Raw genomic sequence first — 24041 nt, 5'->3', positions numbered from 1 at the left:
GCATACTGTTGTTGATTTCTTATGCTGTTGAATTTTTATATATATATATATATATATATATATATATATATATATATATATGAGAATAGAATTTCACAGAACGTATTAAGAGCACCATGTGGAACAAATACTTATTTTAGTAAAGTTCCTTTTATTAGGTGTTCAGCCAGTGCTAAACACTTGATTTTACTTGCCGCTCACGTCCTAAAGAAATTTGCCTCTTTGGGTTGTATTTTGCTTTCATACCAAAAGAAAAGGGTTAGTAAGTGGATGTAGCTTTTGGAATCTGATGCTTTGTGCTAATTCTCCTCCCCCAAATAATGTTTATAGTTGGTTTAAAAAAACAGTTAACCAGTGACTATTAACCATCTAAATTTATAAACTAATTATGTTATATTACACTTGAACTAAAGGTAAAATAATAACCTAGGTTATGGCATGGGACATATAAAGTCCTATTTCACTCTCTAAAAAAACCTTAAAAAATTAGCATTATGATGTACACATCTACAACGTCTGTCGAATACCAATTTAACCCAAACATCACTCAGCCCTGGTACTAATCCGATCCATTAGGGGAAAAAAGACAACACTTGAACTTCCAAAGTTGTGGCTCTTTGCCATTTGTTTACATTAAAACACCATTGCCCCTCTTCGGCCATTGAAACTGCAAAGATTCCTCACAGAATTCTAAGTGTTTTATTATTATTTTTTTTTATTGTTGGGACGAAGCCTCAAATGTTCTTGTGTGGACTGTGCACTTAACTGCGGGGGTCGATGTCGACACACACACACACACACACACACACACACACACACACACACACACACACACACACACACACAGACACACAGACACACAGACACACACACAGACACACACACAGACACACACACAGACACACACACAGACACACACACAGACAGACACACACACACACACACACACACACACACACACACACACACACACACACACACAATCAGTTCTCATTCGGCTTAACTAACCACTCAGACTGCGTGAGGTTTAACCCCGACACAGACCATAGCCTTGGTATAATGTGAATATAAAAATGCAGTATTTCTACATATATTACGTCGGTAGCAGCAATAAGCTTTTGTGCCTCTGTACTCTTCCTGCTCCTTAAATGTGAATGGGTTTTGATAGCCAGTTTAGAAACGCTGTTTGTTACTCAGACTATGTTTAATAATTTAACGGTATCAGCGCTAAAACACGTAGATATTTTCTAGAGCAGAGGGAGAGTTAACTTTTTTTTTTTTCTACAGTAAATTCATCTCTTGTGTTCTTAAACACGCTGGCTTGATGGGAGCAAGTCCAGTGGCTACAGTTTAGAGTAGGATAAGACAAGATAATGATGCAATATAACCCTCTAAGCACTTGAATGTAGGTGTGGAAATATTTTATTGTCTTCACTTGTTACTTATAATAATGAATATAAAATTCTATTTGAGTTGAAATTGGAAAACCAAAAAAAAGAGAGAAAGAAACCAAACAAATTGAAGGGACTTTTGTACAGAATTTAAAACCCAGAAGGGTCAAACACACCCATGTTGTTTGGACTGGGTGTGATTCCTACAGGCTGGCATGAGGAAATTAACATTTTTGATCAGCCTATTAGCTTTCTGTGTTTGTGCCATCACAGTTTGTCTGTTGGTTGTTTAGGTTGCAGGTGATCCTTTAAATATCCTTGTGCAAACACACCGCTGGCAACTATCAGACATCAGTCAGGTTTTTTTTTCTGCTTGTTTTAGTGTGTCTGCGTTTTTATTTGGGTGAACTTTGGTTGACCTCAAACACCAGTGTTTGATCAGCTTGTCTTTGACTTGCATTAATAACTAATTTCTCCAAGGCGGAGCTGCCCTAACAGGAGCTTAAGTTTCATAATTTAAAGTCATTTCTCGTTTTTAACTGGGCTTCTATATATATAAAAGGCTGTAACACAATGTGCGATTTCTGACTAAAAGCAGACAATTATTTGAGAAACGTGGTGAAATCTTAGACCATCAGTCAGCTGATTTGCTGACCAAAGACAGCCTGTGTCGATTTTCTGACAGGGTTTAAAAGTTTGGACGGAATTCCCACAATGTGACTGCTGCTACGACCCACTTCTACTTGAAATGACACAAAATACTCTATCCGATGTGACATCATAAGTGCCATTTTTAAATAATAAAAAAAATAAAAATAAAATAAAAATCCTAACCTGACGCGTCAGATGGTTCGTTAACACAGAACCGTTTGAAAAAGGGCAGGTACTGAACCATCTGTCTATCACGTCTGCCATTGTTTTGTTTTGAACAATTCTCGCATGATCTTGTGATCCCGTGAGTATCCAGCTGCCGTGCATGTAAAATAAATCCAGGACTATGGCCAAAGTTTGTTTTGTTTTGCTGGAACTTAAATAGTGAGAGCAGTGCATATGGATGACTTTCCGCTTACATTTATTTCCTATATTCCTATTTACATCCTAGCACTAAAATGTACCAGACCTCAAAATGTATATTGTACAATCTGACAGATTGCGACCAAGATTTTATAAGAAACTTCTCACAGTGTGACATGCAATGAACCTGCAAGATAAGTGTCGTTGCATAATGTAGAGGGGTCTTTAGACAGATAAACTTAGTTCGTATGACCCTAGTTAAGTTGCTGATCGTGTGACTGCACATTTTAATTCATCTCGTTTTATTGCAATTATTAAGCATCACCGTCTTAAAAAAAAAAAAATTAAAAAAAAAATCTATAGTGGAAGATGTTTCTATTTCTAGATACAAAGTGCCTTTGTGTGGCATTTTCATTTACCTGGCCGACAATGCTAACCAAGCTTTTTTTTTTTCCTCACGGAGTATAAAATGATTGCATGTATTTATTTTTTGTCTCAGATTACATTTAGCTGAAAAACTAAAGGTTTAGTGGTACTGAGCAGCAGTTTTAGTTTTCCTCAATTTTACAAAGTTTAGATCAAAGGAAACACTTTAAAACCAGCTGGCAGGTAAATGGAAACGTATCCGGCACTGACGAGTGTAATTCTCGACCCTTTCAGGTAACCAGCCAACAGACAGTCTTTTAGTGCGTTCCATTTACCTCGGAACTCGGAAGCCGAAGCTGGGAATGACGTCACGCCCGAGTTGAATGCGTTCCATTTACAAGTCGCATTTTCATTGTTTACATTAACTCTAATCCGGTTAGCCATTGTTGGCATTACCAGTTAATAGCAACGCATTATGCTGTTTTTTTGTGTGTGTGCATACAAACAGCGTAACAACGTTGGCCACAGATAGAAGTTGGATAGCACTGTGTGTACGACTGATTTAGTGAGACACAAATGCTTGTAAGTGCTTATAAGTGTATGTTATTACAGCTTTCACAACTGTTTATACACCGAGCAACCGTGTTGGATTTTTAGCACTGGGTACTCGGTGGTTGCCTGAGTTCCGAGCTCGGAAATCCGAGGTCAGGGGGCGTTTCCGACTTTGACCTCGGAAAATCCGACTTCAGAGGACAAATGGAATGCACTATTATCAGAAAGTATGCTGGCTGGTAAAGTACCTGATGTTAGGAGCATAATTCCCACATAAAGTAGATCTGCTTCATAGGACTTTCATGAGCAACTGACACAACTTTGTACTCTAAACCGTGTTATTTAAAAAAAAAAAAAAAGTTGAACACAACTGGCTTATGGCACATTCAGTGGTGTAAATGTAAATTGGAATGCTAAAAAGTAATGCTTGATGATGAATTTATTTTTGTTTTGAATCCATACAATCCTAAAGGGCTGTATGTTTGTTAACCCTCGCTGTGCTGCTGTTATTCCGCCTTAAAGCAGCAAGTGAGAAGGTGACCCATCTAAGTCATCCATGCAGACATGAATCATACACATTTTTGTACAAATATGTTAACTGGTATAATTCACGTGTTTAGCTGAAGGTAAGTTTGCGGAACAGTTAATGTTCCACTTCATGTTTCCGCTCATATCACTGCCTACTGTAATTGGGCTTTTTGTGGAAAAATTCTCTTCAGTTAAGTTTTATTTCCTTTGTTTATTTTCATTTTTCATTCAGTAAAACAGCCATACTCAGAAACATCTTGTTCATGTGTATTGGTGGATGGATCTATAGTGTGGACAGGCGAACCATCAAAGCCAAAATGAAAAGTAAAAGATGACCAGAGCCATTACCTGCACTTTAATATTCTTTTTTTTTTTTTTTTGTCAAAGTGCGAGGTAGGAAAGGAATATGTTTTTGTATATTGTTTACATTTGCGAGTTTTCTGTGCTTTTTATCCTCTCTGTCTTGACGTATGATTTTCCCTTCTTAGCATTCTTTGTCAGTTTTATACCCTGCTAGAAGCCCCACAACAGATCACTAAAACTTTGGGAACTTTTCTATTTAAATTCCTCCTCATTAGAAGCCACAAGTCTTTAGTTGTACTCTATATCAGCAGCTCATGGTACCGCTCCTGCAGAAAGAATAAAAAAAAAACTATAGATCAATAAGTTGTCTTATACATATCTTGTTTTTGCAACAGACTATGTAAAAGGTCCTGTATAATACTGTGAGTGTGAATGTATTTCTTTATATAATGTTACTGATAAATAAAAAAAACCATTCAAAATCACTATTCACCTTGGTTCTTTTTTTTTAAGTATTGGAAAGTTTAGTCTCTCCACCACTACACCATGTGCAAGATGTTCCTGTGGTTAACATGGCTGTCTTTGTTTGAGTTCTCTCTCGTCCAATCAAACGCAAACTAAATATACACCGAGGCAGATGATGGTGATGGTTTGTCCTGCACAAACAGGTGTGTGAAACATTAAAGTGCTCATATTATGCTTTTTTTTTTTGACTTTTTCCCTTTCCTTTATTGTGTTGTGTATATATCTTTTTTTTTGTGCATGTTATAGGTTTACAAAGTGAAAAAGCCCAAAGTCCACCCCAAAGGGACTTAACCATCTCCAACAGAAAACACTGTTCACCAACTGCTCCAAACAGCTCTACTGTAGTCCAGCCTTTAATTCCGTGACAATGTGCGTCACTGAGTAACGCACGTTCTAATGCTCGCCTAGCTGCTAGGAATGCCACACCCTCATACTCTGCTTCTGACTGGCTAGTAGTCCTTACCTAGCTACTGCGCATGTGCGACTCCCAACAAAGATGGAACAGAAGTGAGATGCCGCACTCTGTAGCTAAACCCGAGAGCTCAACACACAGGGTGAAAAGAGGAGCTGCAGCAATGTGCGGTACAACAAATATATTGTGTTTTCTGAAAATTAAACCATGTAAACTTATTCTGATATAACCTCTAAATACAATTATGAACCTGAAAATGCACTTTAAAACGTAAGCAGTTCACGTGGCAGATGCGTGGCATGCATCCTTCAGGTTCAAGCCCTGATGGTGATAAACAACTTCAGTGTGGTACATTTTTTAACCTTAACCTAAAGGTTTTAACCTTTTTTTTTTCCCCCTGCCTCAATTTGACTGTTTTCCCCCTCTAAAAGGGCCCAGTTGCAGGTTTCTTTGTGTTTGCCTGTAATTGTACACTTCATTGTCTCCCGTCTGCAGTGTTATTTCACTTGTGCTGTTGCAAAATTTGCAACACAGGATCAGTTAAAGATGGCTCATTCAAGTAGAAACATCAGAATGTCTTCCTACGATAGCAAAGAAGTCCGTAGCTATTAGTAAGACAGCATTTTATGTTCCCCAACTGATTTTGGCTAAGATTTCCTCAATTATATATGCAAGTACAACTTTATTTATACTGCAAAGAATTACTCTTTGGGCTTAGAAATATTTCCAAAAAGGTTTTAAGCAAATTAAAATATTTTACATTCTCATTTTGAAATTAAGTAAGGTTAAAGGAATAATTCACCCTCAAAATAATCATTTGTATTACTCCCACTGTGTTACCTTGAATTCTTAAAGACCCATTTGTTCAGTACATGTTGCCCCCTATTACTACAATTCATGTATTTTCTATGATTTCTTAGTTCACCGTGGAGGCATGTGACAAAAACTAAATTTTCTTCATGAATTTAAGGCAACAATTGGAATAATTGATGTAGAAATTATAATTTTGAGGGTGAAATATATCTATCCAGAGCTGTTATTTGATTAAGTGTACAGAGCAGCTCGCTATACAATAACATACATGCAGTAAACAAGTCGGCATTGGAAATGGATCCTCTGATGTAGTTCATTTTCTGATACACTGTGGAGTGTAATTGAAATGTCTCTTTCCTTTTGTAGAAGTATAAATCCTCTGCAGTGACGTGACAAAAATTCAATTTGTAAAAATCTAGAACTATCTCAATCATTTTACATATACAGTATGACAGAGTACAATTTCACCTTCCATTCATTCCTCTTAAAAACACAAATCCTGTGTTGAAGTAAAAACAAATTAACCTACATTTTTAAAAGTGACTGGGATTTTCCCCAGTGGGTTTTTAGAATAAAATCACAGTTATTAGATCCTTTCCTTAGTCACAGATCAGTTCTCTAAAACTGAAGCAGCTTTTGCATTCAGTGTGGATGTGTTGAGGAAATGTGCTATAGTATACGGTATTAAGCATGTGTTTTAATTGTTTAATGTAGGTGAATTCCAGCCACAGTGGTATGTAATTAAGGAAACAAATGAACAATGATTTACCGTTGAATCTAAGTGAAATAAGACCAACAACTTCAGGTATTTAATGACCGTTTTACAACGATGCGACGACATAAAAGAGAAGAAAAAGATCCAAGCTGATCCAAGAGAGGTTTATTATTTTACTTTCTGCTGATCAGTGTCCTCATTTCTTCATCTCCCAGTATTTTGAGAAGTTATGTAATCCGAGTCACTCGGCCTTGTAAATGTTCGCCTCTCTGCACCTTCATCAAATCAATCTAGGATCAGTGGGAGTTGTTGTGTGAGAGAAGAGACTTCTCTAAGCTCCTGCTGTCAGACATCTCTAACAGATTTTATCTTCCATCAGACAAGAGAACAATCGCATGCATGTTTTCACCACTTATTGGTGTCTTTAAAAGATCAGACGCAGCGTGTAATCCTTCAGCTTTCCACTCAAAGGAACATCGACAAAACAAATCTGTGTGTCGGTCTGACATCTTCTCTGGTGATTACAGATGTTTCTATTGTGAGATTGTCTCACTCCGAGAAGTGATTACAGGCTATAATCTGGGAGCAGTCGGGTGGAGCGGACCGATGCAGAGCACCTCCTGCTTCCTGCGTTAATATGTTTTATTACTTTTAACTTTTATCGCTGCCTTGTTTCATTTATCAACAACACAGCTTTTGGCTAATCTGTCCTCACGTCCTGCCAGTTTGGACGGTTGAAGACGTGAAGAGGTTTCCATTCTCGTGTTCACAGCGGGGGGTCCTTTCTCTGCTTTCTAATATAGAGCTTCCACTAATAGGGAACAATAAATTGGCTCATTGTGTATGGCACAATTTATTTTCAATATAATTGGAGACTATCCACTCGCTAATTAGGCTAATTTCTAAATTATCATTATGCAAATCTCCTTGGAAATAATTTTACACAAGGCACAAGTTTTTCCAGCAAATGCCAAATATGCGTACGGATTTATAGAAATGCAGAAGTAAGGAGTAGTAATTGGAAAACAAAGCTTTATTTATTTAGTTTTTTTTTTAACTCTGAAGGAAGTGACTGACAGCTTGAATCTTTTCACAAAGAGATTTAAATTTGAAAGCAACTGTGAATCTTGGGCGTCTCATTTCTTCTGCCTCTAAGCTCTTCTTATTGCAGGATCAGAGTAGAGAAGTCAGAGCAGCTTTTAGACCATATTGAGTTTTAGGATTTCTCCTCCGCTGCTCCTTCTGCTTCAATATTGGACAAACTGTTGGAATTTGTATTTGTGGACTTCCTAAACCAATTCTTGTTTCAGTAATGCCACATATTGCATACATAGGAAATGAAAACTTGTACTTCTGGCACCAAGAGTCTCCTTCTGTCAGTCATTTTTATTCAATTTATGAGGTTAAAACTTGAAATGCACATAGAATATTAAAAATACAGAAAGCCCGGTTTAACTCTTGCATTTGGGTCTTGCTTCTGCAGGCACCGATGAGATGAAGGCTGAGCCGACCAATGAGGAAGTCGGCGTTCCTGCCCTCGTCCCAGCCACTGCAGAGGATCTGCAGCCGGCGGTGGCCAAGGAGCACAAACTGGGCAAAAAGAGCAACTGCAGGCCAGGTGAAGATTCTGACAGCGACTTCGAGTCGGACCCACCTTCGCCAAAAAGCAGCGAGGACGAAGAGCCGGAGGAAGAAGAAGGCCTGAACAGTGAGCACAGTGAAGACACGGAGCCAGAGAATTTAGGACAGAGGCCTCTGCTGATGGACTCTGAGGAAGAGGGAGAGGAGGATGAAGACAAGCACAGCTCTGACTCGGACTACGACCCTCGCAGGGTCAAGAACCGCTCAAAGAAAGCCCTGGCCACTAAAGCAGCTCTGGCCGCCACCAGGAGGAGCCCTCCGGAGGATTCGGCCGTGACTCTGATCACCCCTCCTGAGTCTCCCAGCGGAGCGAGAGCTGCTCCAGCTGCTCCAGCTGCGGGATCTTTCGATGTTTTTGGTGCTGTTCCCTTCCTTGGAGGAACCTCGCCTGTCGGGCCTTCAGAAAGCTCGGACATCTTTGCCAAAGCGCCTTTCAGGCAAGTCGGCCATGAGCAGCACGCTACGGGCGAGTTTGATGTTTTTACCAAAGCGCCATTCAACCGGAACCTCTCCAAGTCGGGCAAGAGTGGCAGTGACGTTCCCATGGGCCAAACACCGCCCATTTCCCCTGACGGCATCGACATTTTTGGCTTCTCCCCCTTTCAGCCGGGCCCCACCGCGCCGCCTCCCACCACTTCTAGAAGTGCAGAGGACATCTTCCAGCCGTTTTTCGAGGAGTCGGCCAGCCCTCAGCAGCAGAGGCTGAAACAGCGCAGCCTCCAGAAGCTGTCATCACGCCAGAGAAAAACCAAGCAGGAGGCCACAGCAGGCGGCAGCAATGGAAAACGCCACCACAGTACGCCGACCGGTGGCCGCAAGACCAACAAGCCAACTTACCGCACACCTGAGCGAGTCCGCAGACACAAGAAGGTTGGCCGGAGAGACTCGCAGAGCAGCAACGAGTTCCTTAGCACCTCTGACTCGAAAGAGAACATCAGCGTTGATATAACCATGGCCGAAGGGAAAGACAAAGGCGCCTCTCTGCCGGTAGACGAGGCCCTTTTAGACCCGTTTGGAGCCAAACCTTTCCATCCTCTCGATGGCAGCCGGCACGGCCAGTATCAAGGACTCGCCGACGGCAAGAGCGAGCTGGGCACAGCCAATGGCAAGTCCTGGACCGGCCCCCTTCACGGCGCTCTAGGAACCAGCAGCATGGATGATTTCGGGGCGGTGCCCTTCACAGAAACGGTCAGCCACAGGGGGCCTCAGCAGCAACCGCCGCCAACGCCCTCACAGCCGGTGGACCTCGACCCGTTTGGAGCTGCACCTTTTCCCACAAAGCAGTGACTTCTTTTTCTTGTCTTCCCACTCTGCCAGTTGCTGACTAATAACCCCTGAGCTTTTTTTCATCTTCAACCAATCAACAAGCTAACAATGTGCTAACACTTCTTTTTTTCTTTTTTTTTAGAAGATTTTAATACATCTCTCTGTTTGAATACCTAAAACCTAAATCCTGTGGAGTGTGAGTGATGTTTCCACATATCTTTTAGCTGTACCCGTTTGCTGAGAAGCCTTTTATGCTGCATCTTAACGCTTGTAAAGACATTTGAACCGGAACGGAAAACTCACTCAGATCGTACTGTGATTATAAGCTTAACGTTTGACCGCTTGACTCGCTGCAAAAAAGCTCTTTATGGCTTGCCTTCTGATCTACCGATATGTTTTTTAGCACCACAAAGCCTTACCTGAGCTGGGCTCTGCCTTGCTGCACAGTACCTCGGAAACCACGACGCAGTCGGCCCAGTTGGCCTTGCGTGTCCGTGGAATCGTTCGGGAGTTGACCTTAACCACTTTGTTTTATCCTTATTAGATCTTTCTCTACTTCTTTCTCTATACATCATTTCACAGTAGTCTTTACGCAACCAAATGTGGCTGTCATATGTGTTGCATTACACTTTGAATACTAGAAGGGATCGAATTTATTGTACTTCCTTTAAAAGTTGTTAATTGGGTATGGTTTAATTTTAGGCTCCGAACTGTTTTCTTTTTTTTCCCTAACCGTAAACGTCTAGGTATGTACTGTTAATTTTCTATTTTATTAAGTTTTTTAACTCAACACATTCTGTTAGAAATAAGAAAATAAACACAAAGCCAAATTAGATCACCAGATTTTGACCCCATCAAAAACTCCCGAGCTGTACCGCCATTTTCTCAGCAACGTAAAGCCGTGTTTCCACCAAGCAGTCCGGTTCAGTTCGTTCGGTTATTTTTGCGTTTCCATTCTCAAATGTTGGGGGTGGTACCAATAGAATCGCTCCATACTGCCCCATTTTTATCGTTGCCCCTTTGTTGAAGAAATCAAGCACAATGATCCCATACTAAAAGGTGAAGCTAGTAAAACTGCAGTCCACTGATTGGTGCATCAAAGAGGGAATACAGCCATGGAGCAGTGAGGAAATGTAAAAACTATAAACAACAAGCTACTCCCACGGTTGATGCGTCTGTAACCATCTGGTAACAACAGTGCCTACATATAAGAGTACTGTCTGCGGTGGAAACGCAAAACAGATCTAATTGTTAGGTACGGTCCGTATGGGTTTAAATATACCGAAAGTGTTTGATGGAAACACGGCTGAAGTGCTCCTAACATTTTCAGAATAATTTATGCTGAAGAATAAAGGGGAATCGTACGATTAGTTAAAGGTTGGCCTTATTGTATATACTTTGTTTTTCTTAACAAATCCCAGGAAAAGACCAAAACTAACACTTTGTGACTTCCTGTCTGTGGCGCCCCAAGCGCATTGGTTCCCACTGAATAAGCCCATTTTAAAGGAATGGTTCGATGTTTTGTGAAATAGTTATTCACTTTCTTGCTGAGGGGTGGTTTAGAAGATCATACTGTAAAGCTACAGTCAAGAGACTGGTAGCTTAGCTTAGCATAAAGACTGGAAATTGGGAAAATGGCTAGCCTGGCTGTATCCAACTGTACCAAAATCTGCCCACCAGCACATGTAAAGCTTAGTAATCAGTGTAAAATGTGTGTGGTTTTTACAGGGGGTTATGTAAGAGACTATTTCTTAACCTGGAGTAGCGACCTCCTCGGGTCCCTCTGGTTTCGTGGAAACCTCATGGTCACGTTAAGACTCGGCCAAGAAAGGTGCTGGTGGATTTTTGTTACCTTTGACGGAGCCAGGCCAGCTGATTTACTCCGTGCTTCCAGTCTTTATGCTAAGCTAAGCTGCTGTCGGCTCAGGCTTCACAATGAAAGGGACAGATGTGAGAGTGGTATCGATCATCCCATCAAACTCTCAGCAAGGAAGCATATACATTTTCTTTCCCCCAAAACATGTCAAATCTATTCCTTTAAAAAAACCCGCTACAAATAGATAATTTGATTAACAAATAAAGGTTCAGTCGTTTCTAAAATATTAGATTCTGAAATAGTTTTTAATCAAATGTTTTCCAAACAGGACTAAATAGTGCATTGGTTGGGGACTATTTTAAGCAGCGGATTAATCCACATTTGGTGCGACTGAGTCAAAATCAAGTAGAGGAATAAGATATCAGATGTTAGTAGGATCAGTTTACTGCTTTTGGTCTTTTCCTGTTATTTGTTGATAATAACAATAAAGAATATCACCAGTTATTCTTTAACGCGGAATGTGAATTGGCGTATTCATAAAGTGAAACAAAATTCAACACCCACTGAGAAATCTGTGATGTGTAATCAGGTCATTTGTATTCATGAATGCACTTTTTTTGGCATTGACTTTTCCCATGAACTAGTTCTCTGTGTGCTCTACGTCGACGGCTTTAAGCACTGCATTTACCTCCACGACCATTTGTTTAAATTAAACCTGCAGGTTGCCGTGTTTTCACCAGTGGAACCGTTTGATACTACTTTGGGTTTTTTTTTCTTCACAAGGTTAAATCTGATATTGTATTTATCATGCTATACTGCTGTTTGATGCAATAAAAAAAAGAGTCATCTCAGTGCTTGAGGTGGGTGATGTAAAGTGGAATTTAAAACTAACACGTTTTAAACAGTACATGGTTAAATTTTATTTAGAGTCAAGTTCAGCAGTTTGATTGCTCAGGTATGAAAAGACAAGATACAAAATTTCCGCTGCTACAAAACGAGTCAGACACACAGCCGATGTCTCTTAGAGCTTATCAAAGAAAACATGTTTACAAACAGTACAGAGCAGGTTCACAATGAATAATTTAAATACAGAACAACAAAAGCAATCTGAAATCTTAACACTAGAGAACATTTTGTCATCGGCCTAAAACTTAAACACTGAATATTACACACAAAACAAACAAAAGACTTTCATTCCAAAATGAGACCGCTACCATTTAACTGGATATTGTAATTAAACAATGACAAGCAGAAATGCATGAACATTAAGAGTCAAAAGTCCAAAACTAACATTTGAGATCATTTAAACATTTGTTTTGAAATTCTGAGCATTGAAGTTAAAATAGGACTTCTGTCCACCATGGTTGTGTTGCATTTTGGAATGAAGCAATTCAATAACAAACCAGTTGACCTTTAACATTGCACATCACCCTAAGTGAGCTGGAGAAATAGTACGGTGTCTGAACGAAAGTTCACTTCAGGCAGAAAAAGCAGTTAAACAGTTGTTACTACAGTACTAAACTATAGAGAGAAAAAGTAAAGTCATCTGAATGTACAGTGTGGGGAAAAGTCATTGCAATATGAACTACAATGCACGTGGATACAGATTTAAAAAATGTTAAATCAGTGCTTTAATCTTTAAAAACAACTGTGTCCCAACTTCAAACTAATTCTTACTTGAAATTAATTACAGTAACATGGCAGAATACATCACTTTTAAATGGAAAGGATTTTCTCACTGCTGTAAAGAAGAGTTGAAAATTGTGAATGGTGCTACATCTCCAGACCGCTCAAAAAAAGTGAAATTGGCTGAAGCCTTGTATCATTTTCAGTTAGTATACACAATACACATGTAGAGACAGTGTAGTGCAGGTGGCTAAACACTGATACATATAGGCAACTGAAACTTTTTGTCAGTTACCTATACAGTATGTATGTTACGTAGACTAAACGATACAGTTATCTTTTAGTGTTCAAGAAATAAATGTAGTTTGTAATGCAACATGTAAGTCAACATGTGTAGTCATGTATCAAGTATCAGTTTAGAATTGGGACACAGTTTAAAAAAGGCCTAAAAGTCTTACTAGCAGCCACTAGAGGCCGTGCTGACCACTCACCATTTGAATAAGTCTCAACTTTCACTGGTTAGTGCCGAAAAATAATAAAATGAAGATATGAGAGCGAGAAACTATTTAATAACGTAGGGGGTTCAGCGCAGTTTTTAAATAAACTGGACTTAAACACTTCTCAAAGAAAACATTCCAGTAGTGAACACTGAGGCTGTTCCCCTCTAAACATCCTGTGCAGATGTGATATAAATGCCAGGATGAACTGAGGCATTGCAGCCCCAATACATGAAAAGAAAAGCATTACATTCTGGAGGACCAGGTACTTGTACAGCTCATGATTCTGTGTAGTATCTGTATTTAGAATAAGTACATTTCACCACCCTGGGATTAAAACAAACAATCTGTTGTCTCTCAGCAGTGAGACACATCAATACTGTGCACACTCATGGACAAAATTAACAATCAAAATGTGATGTAAACTGATGAGCATATTGAGCTTTGCTCCACAGCGGTCTTTGGTTTTCCTATCTAAACATGAATTAATTACTGGTTAGTTTTTGCTTGTTCTCATTAGGAAATACCTAACAGTTTCACCACAAACAACTTGTACGACTAGTAGTTAGGAAATAAAATGAATCTGTTAGAAATGATTTGGGTCGAGCTCCACAGCTCTTAACACTGTAAAAACAGATTTCCACACATACTTTGAACATCTGTGCAGAGGGTTGACATTAAAACACTTAAGTTTCCCTTTTAAGGTCATTTTACTTGATTACTTAATGAAGGAAGCCTACAGGCAGAACAAGCTGTTTTTAAAAGCATCATCATAAAGTGGAACTATATTCAAAATAGATTTGGGGGGACACCTCTCAGATTGAGAACCACTGTAGGTAAACCTTTAAAAAAAAAAATGAGTGAATTAGTTGAGATATTGGGCCTTCAGAGCAAACCTTTACAGAACCAGACTTACATGATGTTTCACTAACAGGCACTTAGAGAAAACATGATCTCTTATAAAAAAAGGAAATGCTACTGATTTGAGTCTTGTTTTTTTTTGCCGCTGCATCGGTGATGAAAGCTGCTTTTACAGTTATGTAAATTGGGATGCAGTGAAAATTCTGGAGATTTTATAGTTTGAGTTGAGTTTCTGGTGATAAGATGGTAAAAAATGTGTTCGTTTCAACCACAGGTCCCGTTTTAGCTTAAAAACAAACTCAACATGTGTCACCTCTCATCCCGGGGGTCACAGGCCTGATTCCCGTTTGCAGCCCCTCTGATGGTTTCCTCCACAGGTCAGGTGGACTGAAGACAGGTGCTGATGTGTCCATCTGTGGGGACACTGAGATGGACTGAAGGCCTGTCCATGGTGTCTCCTCGCCTTGTACCTGTGCATGCTGGAATACACTGCAGCCATTCACCACCCTAAAGAGAGAAAACAATGGTTTAAACAATGAAAGAATTAAAGGATGAAATTATCATAAAAAGTCAATAGTATTTAAAAAGAATTCATAAAAAGTCATGGTATAGCATGTCATTACAATTCATAAAAAGTCATAAAAAGTCTGAGTATAGCATGTGAAAAAGTGATAGTATACTAGTATGCAATAAAAAGTAATGGTATAGTATGTCAAAAATTTATAAAAAGTCAGTATTATATGTCATAAAAAGCCATGGTATAGCATGTACAAAATTTATAAAAAGTCATAGTATAGCATGTCATACAAATGTATAAAAAGTCATAGCATGCCATAAAAAGTCATAATATAGTATATCAGTACAGTATGTCATAAAAAGTATATATATAGTATAGTATACATGTATATATACACACAATAGTATGTTATATTATACTATGACTTTTTATGTCATAAACAGTCTTGTATAGCAAACTTTGGCATACATCTTTGGAGAAAGCTATATATTAAAAACAAGCGACAAAATTGAATACCTCAGGTAGAGGCCATATTTGTCGGTAAATGGATTTATCATCTTTTAATACTTTTTAAGACGGCATGAACCTATATATCAAATGTCTTTTTATAGCTATAAAGTAATAGTGCTGCTTACAGTTTGACAGAGTCAGGGATCTCAGCGTTGAGAGCAGCGTCCTAGGCGTGGTGGGATGCGTCGAGGCACGGCTGGCTGTGCCTGTACGACATGATAAAGCACGCCGACTGGTGCCACCAGTAAAACATCAGCACCAGCAGCAGGTGCCACACCTGGTGACTGGAGCCCAGGTAGTTCAGCTGACCTGCAGCAGCATCACACAGGTGGAAAAGAGCAGGAAATAAAACCAGTGTCCTGACAATTTGACTCTGGCTACATATTGCTGACACAGAGTACTGTCTATACTGAATGATGTGAAGACAGGTTCTTAAACATTTGTCTTTTATAAAAGGGTTACTTTTACAGACTTAAATCTAATAACGAGTTAAAGACTTGAGCTTAAGTAGGATTTGATCGTCAGTCTACATCTGGGGTGTCACACTGAACTTCACTAAGGGCCACACTGGAAAATAAGAATCCCATCAAGGGCCAGACATGTTTAGTTTATTGATATGCTTTTATTTAAATCGGAAGAAAAAAAGTTAAATATCTTTGACTGTATTATTGCATGTGTCATATAGTCTTCTCACTTACAGTTTGGTCAACATAAAGTCCTAAAGAAGTCAGGAAAAAGTTCCTCAGCCATCATAGAAAAAAAAAGCGCCCAAAAACGTTGGAAAAAGTGACAAACACTTCGGCAAAAGTCACAACAACGCCGGGAAAAGTTACATATCGTCAGAAAAAGTGACAAAAACATTGTATTGTGAACCTAAATTGATATGTGGGCTGGATCATAATCTGCGAGGGGCCAGATTTGGTCCGCGGGCCTTGAGTTTGACACGCGGTCTACACCAACCTTCACAACTGTTGTTTTTTTTTTTTTTTTTTTTTTAAACATTTCACTGGTTAGTATGATAATATTGATCATTCCTGATCATCTATGGAGCTCGACATTGTTCCAGACAGTTGTAATCATTACAGTTTGTGAAGTGAAGAACAAAGTGACAGTAGAAAATCAAAAAGTAGGCTCACCCGGGAAGTAGCGTTCAGGAACTTTTGAAACGTAGAAAATGAGAGCTAATGCAGCGATGAAATACATCCCCAGGACTCGAGGAACAAAAGCCTGAAAGGAAGAAATGTTTATATAACCTAGGGGTGGACCAACAGCTACAAGATCCATTAGAGAAGCATGGTTCAGCACCCTGCTGTCGGAAGTCAAAATATTAGCAAGAGCTGTCTTTTCAAGTGCGAGCGCTAATGAAATTGGGAAGAAAACTTGACAAGAATAACAATTCCACAATTGCATAATTATTATAGTCAAAGAATTTTAAAAAGGGTCATATTACTTTTCACAGCTGTCAATAAAGAAAGTTCAGCATACATCAATGCATCTCCAGAATCTTCAACCTCCACAAAGAAATTGGGTAACACTTTACTTGAATGTAGATACCTACATAAGAGTGACACGACACATGAACACATGACACTGTCATGAACACATGAACCCTAACCATAACTTGTCACGACAAAAAAACGAATGACACTTACTAAAAGAAGCGTTACATCATAAACGTTTACGACTTGTTTATAATGTTTATGACACGTTCATGACAGTGTCTTGTTATGATAGGGAGAAAATCAAATATCACAATATTTTTGACCAAATACCTCGATATAGATACCGCAACGATATTGTAGTGTTGACTATTGGTGCTTTCCCAAGATATTTAAAGATTTGTGATAAATAATCATCAGTAATGTGAACATAATGACTACATGGGTAAAGGCAAATAATAGAACAGTTACAACAGTCTGGGAAGTTCATAAAATGACATCACTTTACTGTAATGCAGCCTCTAAAACCAGGAAAAGACACTTATGCCATATTACGATATCCAAAATCTAAGACGATATCTACTCTCATATCACGATATCGATATAATATTGATATATTGCCCAGCTCTAACCGAAACTAGTCCTTCATGTTTCTTTATAACAAATGATTTCAGCTCGAAAATGTTGTTCACTCGGCTCAACATCAAATTTAACCTCTCAAAATAAACGCACTATGGTTACTGTGACAAGACTGAGCGCGCGCTCACCTGGACGAGCTCTGAAGAGAAGCCGCCAGTGATGCAGATCCAGTGGACGGTGGGGATGAGGCCGTATCCGGCCACCACGCAGAAGATGAGCGAGCGCAGCTGCTTCCACTGCTTGCTGAGGTAATGAGGGTGGATCTGAGCGAAGAAGGCCGCCAGGATCATGGCCAGGACCGTCACCAGGTACACCTGCCGCCAGTACTGCGGGAAGGGACAGGAAGGTCGAAGGTCAAATCACACCACGTACACAGCGACGCACACTCCCTTCCAGTTCACGGTACACACATGGATGCTTCTCACATTTCCCCTGAAGCGAGTACATTTGAAGGCTTTTCCGTTTCATTTACATGTGTTACATTGTGTCAAAATAAAACCTTTTAGACATACAAGAAAAGGAAATTAAGAGCTTTCAAAAAGAAAAGAAAAAAGAAAAGAAAAAAAAGCTAGTAAAGCAGAATGTAAGCCAAATAAAAAAAATGTGTATCTGTGTTGAGTACAAGATGCTGTAATGGATGTTTTGCACACTGGGCTGCTGATGCTGTTCTGCATTTAAGTAATAATCTTGACGATTTTCATGTGAATAAATGTCAGTTACGTCACTATCAATGAATGAGGTAACACAATAGTGATTGAGCCCACTGTTGAAAGCCCTTGCATTTGCAGTACTGCGTGGCCACATTGTTTTTGGATCTCTGGGAGATTGTTTATCGCCATAGGTGCCGCCAAAGAGAACGAAACGGAGATCTTTGAGATTGTAACTTTAACTTGTGAGTGAACATGCAGCACAGAGAAACCCATTCTTACATGATTGCAATACATTTCATGATCTGTATTCAAGATACATATTTTTAAGCTTCGGGGAGGATCTTTGACTTTTCAAGGTACTTGATTATTTTTTGTACTTCTCTCCTCTGCATTATATCTTGAGTTCAATTTTTTTTTTTTTATAATTAGTGACAGAAAAGGAGAGTGACAGAGAGCAATCATTTGACAGAGCAATAATGTATCCAGCAAAAAATGCCATATTCTGTTTCACTCTAGCTTCTCAAATCTTATATCTTTGGGTTTTAGACTGTTGGTCGGACAAAAATAAAATAAAAAAAATAACAATTCACCTTGTGCTCAAAGAACTTGTGATTTTTACTGTTTTCTGATCGATTATTGACTGAAAATAAGACCAAGAATAAAAACAATTGTTTGTTAATGCCATAAACTGTTTTCTGTGATCCAAATCACTTGGTAATTTCACTCTTTTTTGTTTTTAAATGAACACTTTAGATGTCTGATCTCTACGTGTTGGTCTATTTTATTTGCAAAGGCATATGATAATAAACTTCCTCAATAAAACAGTGAAAATTAATGTACGTAGGTGCTTTTAAATCATACTTAAACCTACAGAGAGTCTTCACTGTTACTTAAACTTCTATAAGTAACTGTGCACAGTCTGGACGGCCTCGTCTCAGTCCCTTCTGTCCATTTGTATGGATGTAGGCCTCCGTCCAGTCACACGTCCTCATGTGACGAGTCCTGCTGAATTTCACAGTGAATAAATTTGCACCAGGAACAAGGCCCAACTCGGGTCCAGCCAAATTTCTTAAGCTCTTCTCTAAACAGACACCACGTTCTCTTCTCCAAATCTACATTTCTAAACCACTGACGAGACAAGAGTTTGACTGGCTAAATATAAAAATCAGGTTTTTCTGTAGGGACTTGGCGTGCCACAGGAGTGGAGCCACCCAGAAGCAGAGCCCCATTCTTGGCAAGGACAGGGGGGGGGCCCCTACGCTGAGACAGCTCCCAGACTTGCGAACGTCATATGGTGGGGAACAGGAGTGACGGACCGCTTCGTGAACGCAGCCATCTGGTTTGGGCTGGAGCAGATTTCAGCTGCGTTCTGGGGGCAAAATAACCCAGCGCTTCCAATATGCGGGGGAAAGCGAACAGTAAAGAGCACAGCCAAATACTTCAGGAGTAAAAAAATAAAAAAAATAGCATGGTTGTGGGCGGCTGTCATCAGAGGCTGTTTTCCAAACGATGAGCGCAGCAGAGGTGTCGTGTTGCTTATTCACCAAGAACAATGAGTCAATCGGCAAAGCCAGACTGTGGGCTTCACTTCAGCTTTATTCAATTACGCCATCTCAGGCCGAGGACGTTGAGCTAAAAGTCTCCAGGGAGGACGGTGGTTAGACGTTTTAGTGATGATCCGTGCAAGGACGCTCACACAAACATATTTACATCATCTATGATGTGCATGAAGCTGCAATGAGTGTAAGAGTAAATAAGCCTCAATTCTTCTCAAATCTCAATACTCAAAATGTGTCTGTACTGCAGGATCAAGTATCAAATATCTGGTCAGACCCATAATCTTGTTTACCAGTTCTCTAATCAGATAGTCCCTAATCTAAAAACATAAATTTGTCATTTAAAGTTTATTCTTGACTCAGGAAATAAGACTAAAAGTGCCAGTTTGGTCTCCAGAATCAACGCCCACATCTCAGATTTAGCTTTGTATGAGGGATGATGAGGGAACATCAATGCCATCTTCCCGCATTGCTTGCTAGCTACTTAACTACATCCGTGTAAAATAGCAACAGAAAATCAAGCATGGATGATATGGATGCAGCAATACAGGTTGTTGCAAGTCAATTTATGAAATAAAAACTCTTTGAAGATTTTGATTGCCCTGAAAAACGTTGACTGAACTGCTTCAACAACAGCTACCACAGCTTCTGGCAGGACGGATGAATCGACCCCGACCACTACCAAGAGTAGCGAGTACAGGGTAAATATATGGAAACAAGATATGAAAACAGTAGAGCAGTTTGTCTGCTTTGCCTGTCATCTGCTGCATGATCTAGACTCCACAAGGAGAATAAGCCATTTACAATTAAACTGAGCCGGAGCGTCATTGAGTCACAGAGGTTTGGAGAGCAGCTTTAACATTTAGCTTCTTGTTTCCTTAAAGGATTTTAAACTGAAGCTCTGGACGCAGCTCCAGAGGGAGAAAGTGGGACAGAGACAAATCAGAGAGAACATATCAAGATAAACCAGAGAAGTGACTTGCAGGCTGCAGGTGAACTTACATTATTGCAGTAGAAAGTGTAAAAGACTCCAGGGACATAGCAGCCCAGAATGCCAATGGAAACCCCCGCGTAGTCCAGCGCCATCCAGCGGCGGCTGGTCTTCTCTGAGCGGTGGCAGCAGAAAAGGTGATAACCCACCGAACACAGCATACACAGCTGACGATGGTGAGACAACAAGGGGAGAGTCAGGCATTACTGCAGCAAAGGATGTGACATGCACCGCGAGATAACAAGTAGGAAAATATTATGATTTAACAAGACCTAACTATTTCATCTCAAAATTGTGCCTTTTTGCAATACTAATATAAATATATATATATATATATATATATATATATATATATATATATAGTATTTCTGTGGTTTGTTTTTAAATTGGACTTGAAAACTCTAGTTGTGAAGCCTGGTCAAGCCAAGTGCTGGACTGATTATTTTTCATTTGATGAGAAGAACTGCTAATATTTTGGATAAGCTCTGATGTATTTCTGTAACCATTGAGATTAAGGTAACACCATGCAATTGTCACATATTCAGTTTCCAGGATATTTGGAATTGGAAATCACCACACTGCTCAACATAAGGAGAAACCTGGTTGTAACATAACAAGCCCAGCCTAGGTCAACTTGGCTAAATGTAAAAATGACAGAAACTCACCTGAAATATCTTTTTGTAATTAATCCTTATTTATTTTCGAGCAAATAATTAGCCTCAAAGTGTGACTCAAAATTGATTTGATTATTTCCTACTACCTTGTAATCTGCATCTGCCTTTATCATTTCATTTCCTAAAATCGGTGTGGGTGAGGTCTTCAATATGGTGTTTTAATGGCGACAAAGATGACAGTTGTGTTCTACCAACTGTCATTTCTAAAGTGAACTGGAAAATATAGTCCTGTACCTGAAAGCAGAAGAGTCCGATGCAGTAGATGACGTAGTCCTCTTTAGAGGCACCGATGGCCGGCAGCACTGAGACCATGTTGTAAACCCCGACAAAGAAGAAGAGCAGGAAACCCAACAGATGGCTCCAGATATTTACCGTCTCATTGGATAAAATGAAGAGGCTGCACAGAGGAACGTTAAAACAGTCATTCAGATAAAAAAAATTGTTATTCTCCTCACAAAATCATCTTTTACTACAGACTGAGATCAGTCATCTCAACTGCACAGCTCACAGTATTTAAATTCAGCATACAGTGGTGCTCATAAGTTTATGAACCCATGCTAAAGTTGACTAAAAAGAGGAATAAAAAAATTATCTTTTGGAAATTGATCTTAATTAGAAAAAAATTAGGAAAAATCCAACCTTTAAAAGGACACCAATTTTCTTTGTGAATGAATAATGTATCGTAAATAAATCAATGTTCATCTTTAAAATACAAGGGGCATACGTATACACACCCCTATGTCAAATTCCCATAGAGGCAGGCAGATTTTATTTTTAAAGGCCAGTTATTTCATGGATCCAGGATACTATGCATCCTGATAAAGTTCCCTTGGCCTTTGGAATTCAAATAGCCCCACATCATCACATACCCTTAACCATACCTACAGATTGGCATGGGTACTTTCCATAAAATCATCTTTCAGTGCAAATCAATCCAGCTATTAGGCTAACTGAAATAAAACCATGCCAATCTCTAAAATTTCCTTTGGATGAATAAAATATCTATCTATCTATCTATCTATCTATCTATCTATCTATCTATCTATCTATCTATATAAAGTGCAGAGTAATCTAATCATACATTTTAACAACAGAGGAGGTGGATGATTTCTTTACGACTGCAAGAAAACAATGTCTTTTTTTCTCCATGGCCACTGTGGCTGGTGGGTTCCTCTCTTGTTTTAGTTGCTTTTCTTTATACATAAGGTTGATACCCACATATATCATACATATAGGGTTTCCCATTTGCCTATTTAATAACAATATTTAAAGTAATAGTTCGGCTTTTTAAAGTGGGGTTGTATGAGGTACTTCAGTCCTCCAGTCAGTCAGCACTTTACCTTGCCACCAGACAGCCCTTTCCTCCAGTTTCCACAAAAGTTTCCCCTTTCCCTTTGACTTCCCTGAGCAGCAGTCAAGAGAAAACACAACTTCTCCTTTGAGGATTACTCAATTAAGCATTGCGACATTACTTCTTACCTTTTGATGCACAGTCTGGAGGGCAGGTAGGCTCTGTATCCATCTGTGATGTAGGGGTTCTCCCTCAGAAACACTGGGATCTGTTCGTAGGTGTACAGTCTGATACCTCGGGGCACCAGCACAGGCCAGTACTGATAACCTCCCAGCTCAATGTAGTGTGAAGTCTGGGCGCTCTTTTGGGGTTTCTGAGGCATGGCTGGGCTGGAGGAGTCTGTTTTAGTCGGACCTGAAACTGAGAACAAAAAGTCAGATCAGATCCAATGGAGGCTGCATCCTACATGAAAAGTCAATTAAATGCCGTTACATGTTTGGCTGTGGCTTGCTTGTAAGTTTACCTGACATGCCAGTCAGTGTCAGGTGGAAGATTTGTGTTTACTGTCCAGTTGAGCAATTATACAAGTGACACACTTATTTAAAGGGGATCTTTGGTGATTTCCTAAATTTAAGTGGAGAACATAGCAAAAGCTATCATCAGGGGAAAGCTGATTCTCTCCATATTATCTGTATGAAAGAACCTAGATGAGGTAATATTAGCTAGGTAACACAAATTGGCTGGTTTAAAAGGTGGAGCCACCGCTCTAATTGTATGGAGAACTACTAATACCAAACTCCGTTCAGTACCATCGCATTTGTTGTACGTGCTAAGCGCCAGGCTCCAAACATTAATCCAATTACCGTCCGAAACAAGCACTTCTTAATTAAGTTTAGATTTCTAGAAACGATTTAACTCCCAGTCTTTCCCTACCAAAATACAGTTGACACATTAACGTTAGAATAGATGCCAATGTGTCACTGATTATAACAGTTGTGATTTGGTTGATCTAACATGCCTGCTTTGTAAATTTTTTTCAAGCCGACTATACCCCAAAAAACAACTGATCTAGAAACCATTTTAAGTTAAGCCTTTGGTGGTAAATAATACTATCGTAAACCAAGTCAATCTTAAAATAATAAGACTTTTCTAAGCAGTTTGGCAGCTAGTGATACAGCTTGAGTCTGTCTGAACAGGCTATATGGCTAGCTAACATGCCGCTTTGTTTAGAGCCAAGAAATTAACAACAAACTCACCTTTCAATTTTGTATATGTGCAATTTGTTGCATTGTGTGGCTTATAGTACGTACTACGCATTTGTTTAAATATATTAACATTAATTTAATATACAACGCAGTGCATCAAGTTTCGGCTACAACATCTTCCAAATCACCAGAGACGTCATCAGTAACGGACCCCTCCGCTGTCCCAAAAGACTGCCTGAATAA

The 24041-nt window shown here is 39.4% G+C and overlaps 2 protein-coding genes across 6 annotated transcripts in view; one reads left to right on the top strand and one right to left on the bottom strand.

The window, feature by feature from the left end:
• bmp2k (BMP2 inducible kinase) overlaps nt 1-12193 on the top strand; it is a 61514-nt gene extending 49321 nt beyond the window's left edge. For all 3 annotated transcript variants that reach the window (XM_039804181.1, XM_039804180.1, XM_039804182.1), the window contains one exon: nt 8103-12193. In XM_039804181.1, the coding sequence (XP_039660115.1) occupies nt 8103-9547 (1445 nt within the window). In that variant the 3' untranslated portion in view covers nt 9548-12193. The remainder of the gene's footprint in view (nt 1-8102) is intronic.
• A 44-nt stretch (nt 12194-12237) lies between these two features.
• On the bottom strand, nt 12238-24041 carry paqr3a (progestin and adipoQ receptor family member IIIa). 3 transcript variants are annotated; one of them, XM_039804184.1, is made up of 8 exons: nt 23850-24041; nt 22782-23007; nt 21537-21699; nt 20640-20795; nt 17560-17757; nt 16490-16580; nt 15479-15662; nt 12238-14833 (listed from the first exon to the last, which is right to left on the bottom strand). In XM_039804184.1, exons 1-7 carry the CDS (start codon nt 23908-23910, stop codon nt 15520-15522), a joined length of 1038 nt encoding a protein of 345 aa, XP_039660118.1. In that variant the 5' UTR covers nt 23911-24041; the 3' UTR covers nt 12238-14833; nt 15479-15519. The 3 variants fall into 3 exon arrangements, with proteins under 3 accessions (XP_039660118.1, XP_039660117.1, XP_039660119.1); XM_039804183.1 differs by having other exon boundaries at nt 22782-23013; nt 23850-24039; XM_039804185.1 differs by lacking the exon at nt 23850-24041 and adding an exon at nt 23117-23777 and having other exon boundaries at nt 22782-23013.

This window comes from Perca fluviatilis, chromosome 6 (assembly GCF_010015445.1).
Source record: "Perca fluviatilis chromosome 6, GENO_Pfluv_1.0, whole genome shotgun sequence".
In the NCBI taxonomy this organism is placed as follows: Eukaryota; Metazoa; Chordata; class Actinopteri; order Perciformes; family Percidae; genus Perca; species Perca fluviatilis.
This window is presented reverse-complemented; position numbering and strand designations above follow the sequence as displayed.

Excerpts from the sequence above, each read along its gene's own strand:
- paqr3a (XM_039804183.1), bottom strand. The coding sequence starts at position 23,910 with ATGCGTAGTACGTACTATAAGCCACACAATGCAACAAATTGCACATAT. Across the intron at positions 23,014-23,849 it reads CACATATACAAAATTGAAAG|TTTCAGGTCCGACTAAAACA; the intron begins GTGAGTTTGTTG and ends TTTTGTTCTCAG. Across the intron at positions 20,796-21,536 it reads TCGGACTCTTCTGCTTTCAG|CTGTGTATGCTGTGTTCGGT; the intron begins GTACAGGACTAT and ends CACCATCGTCAG.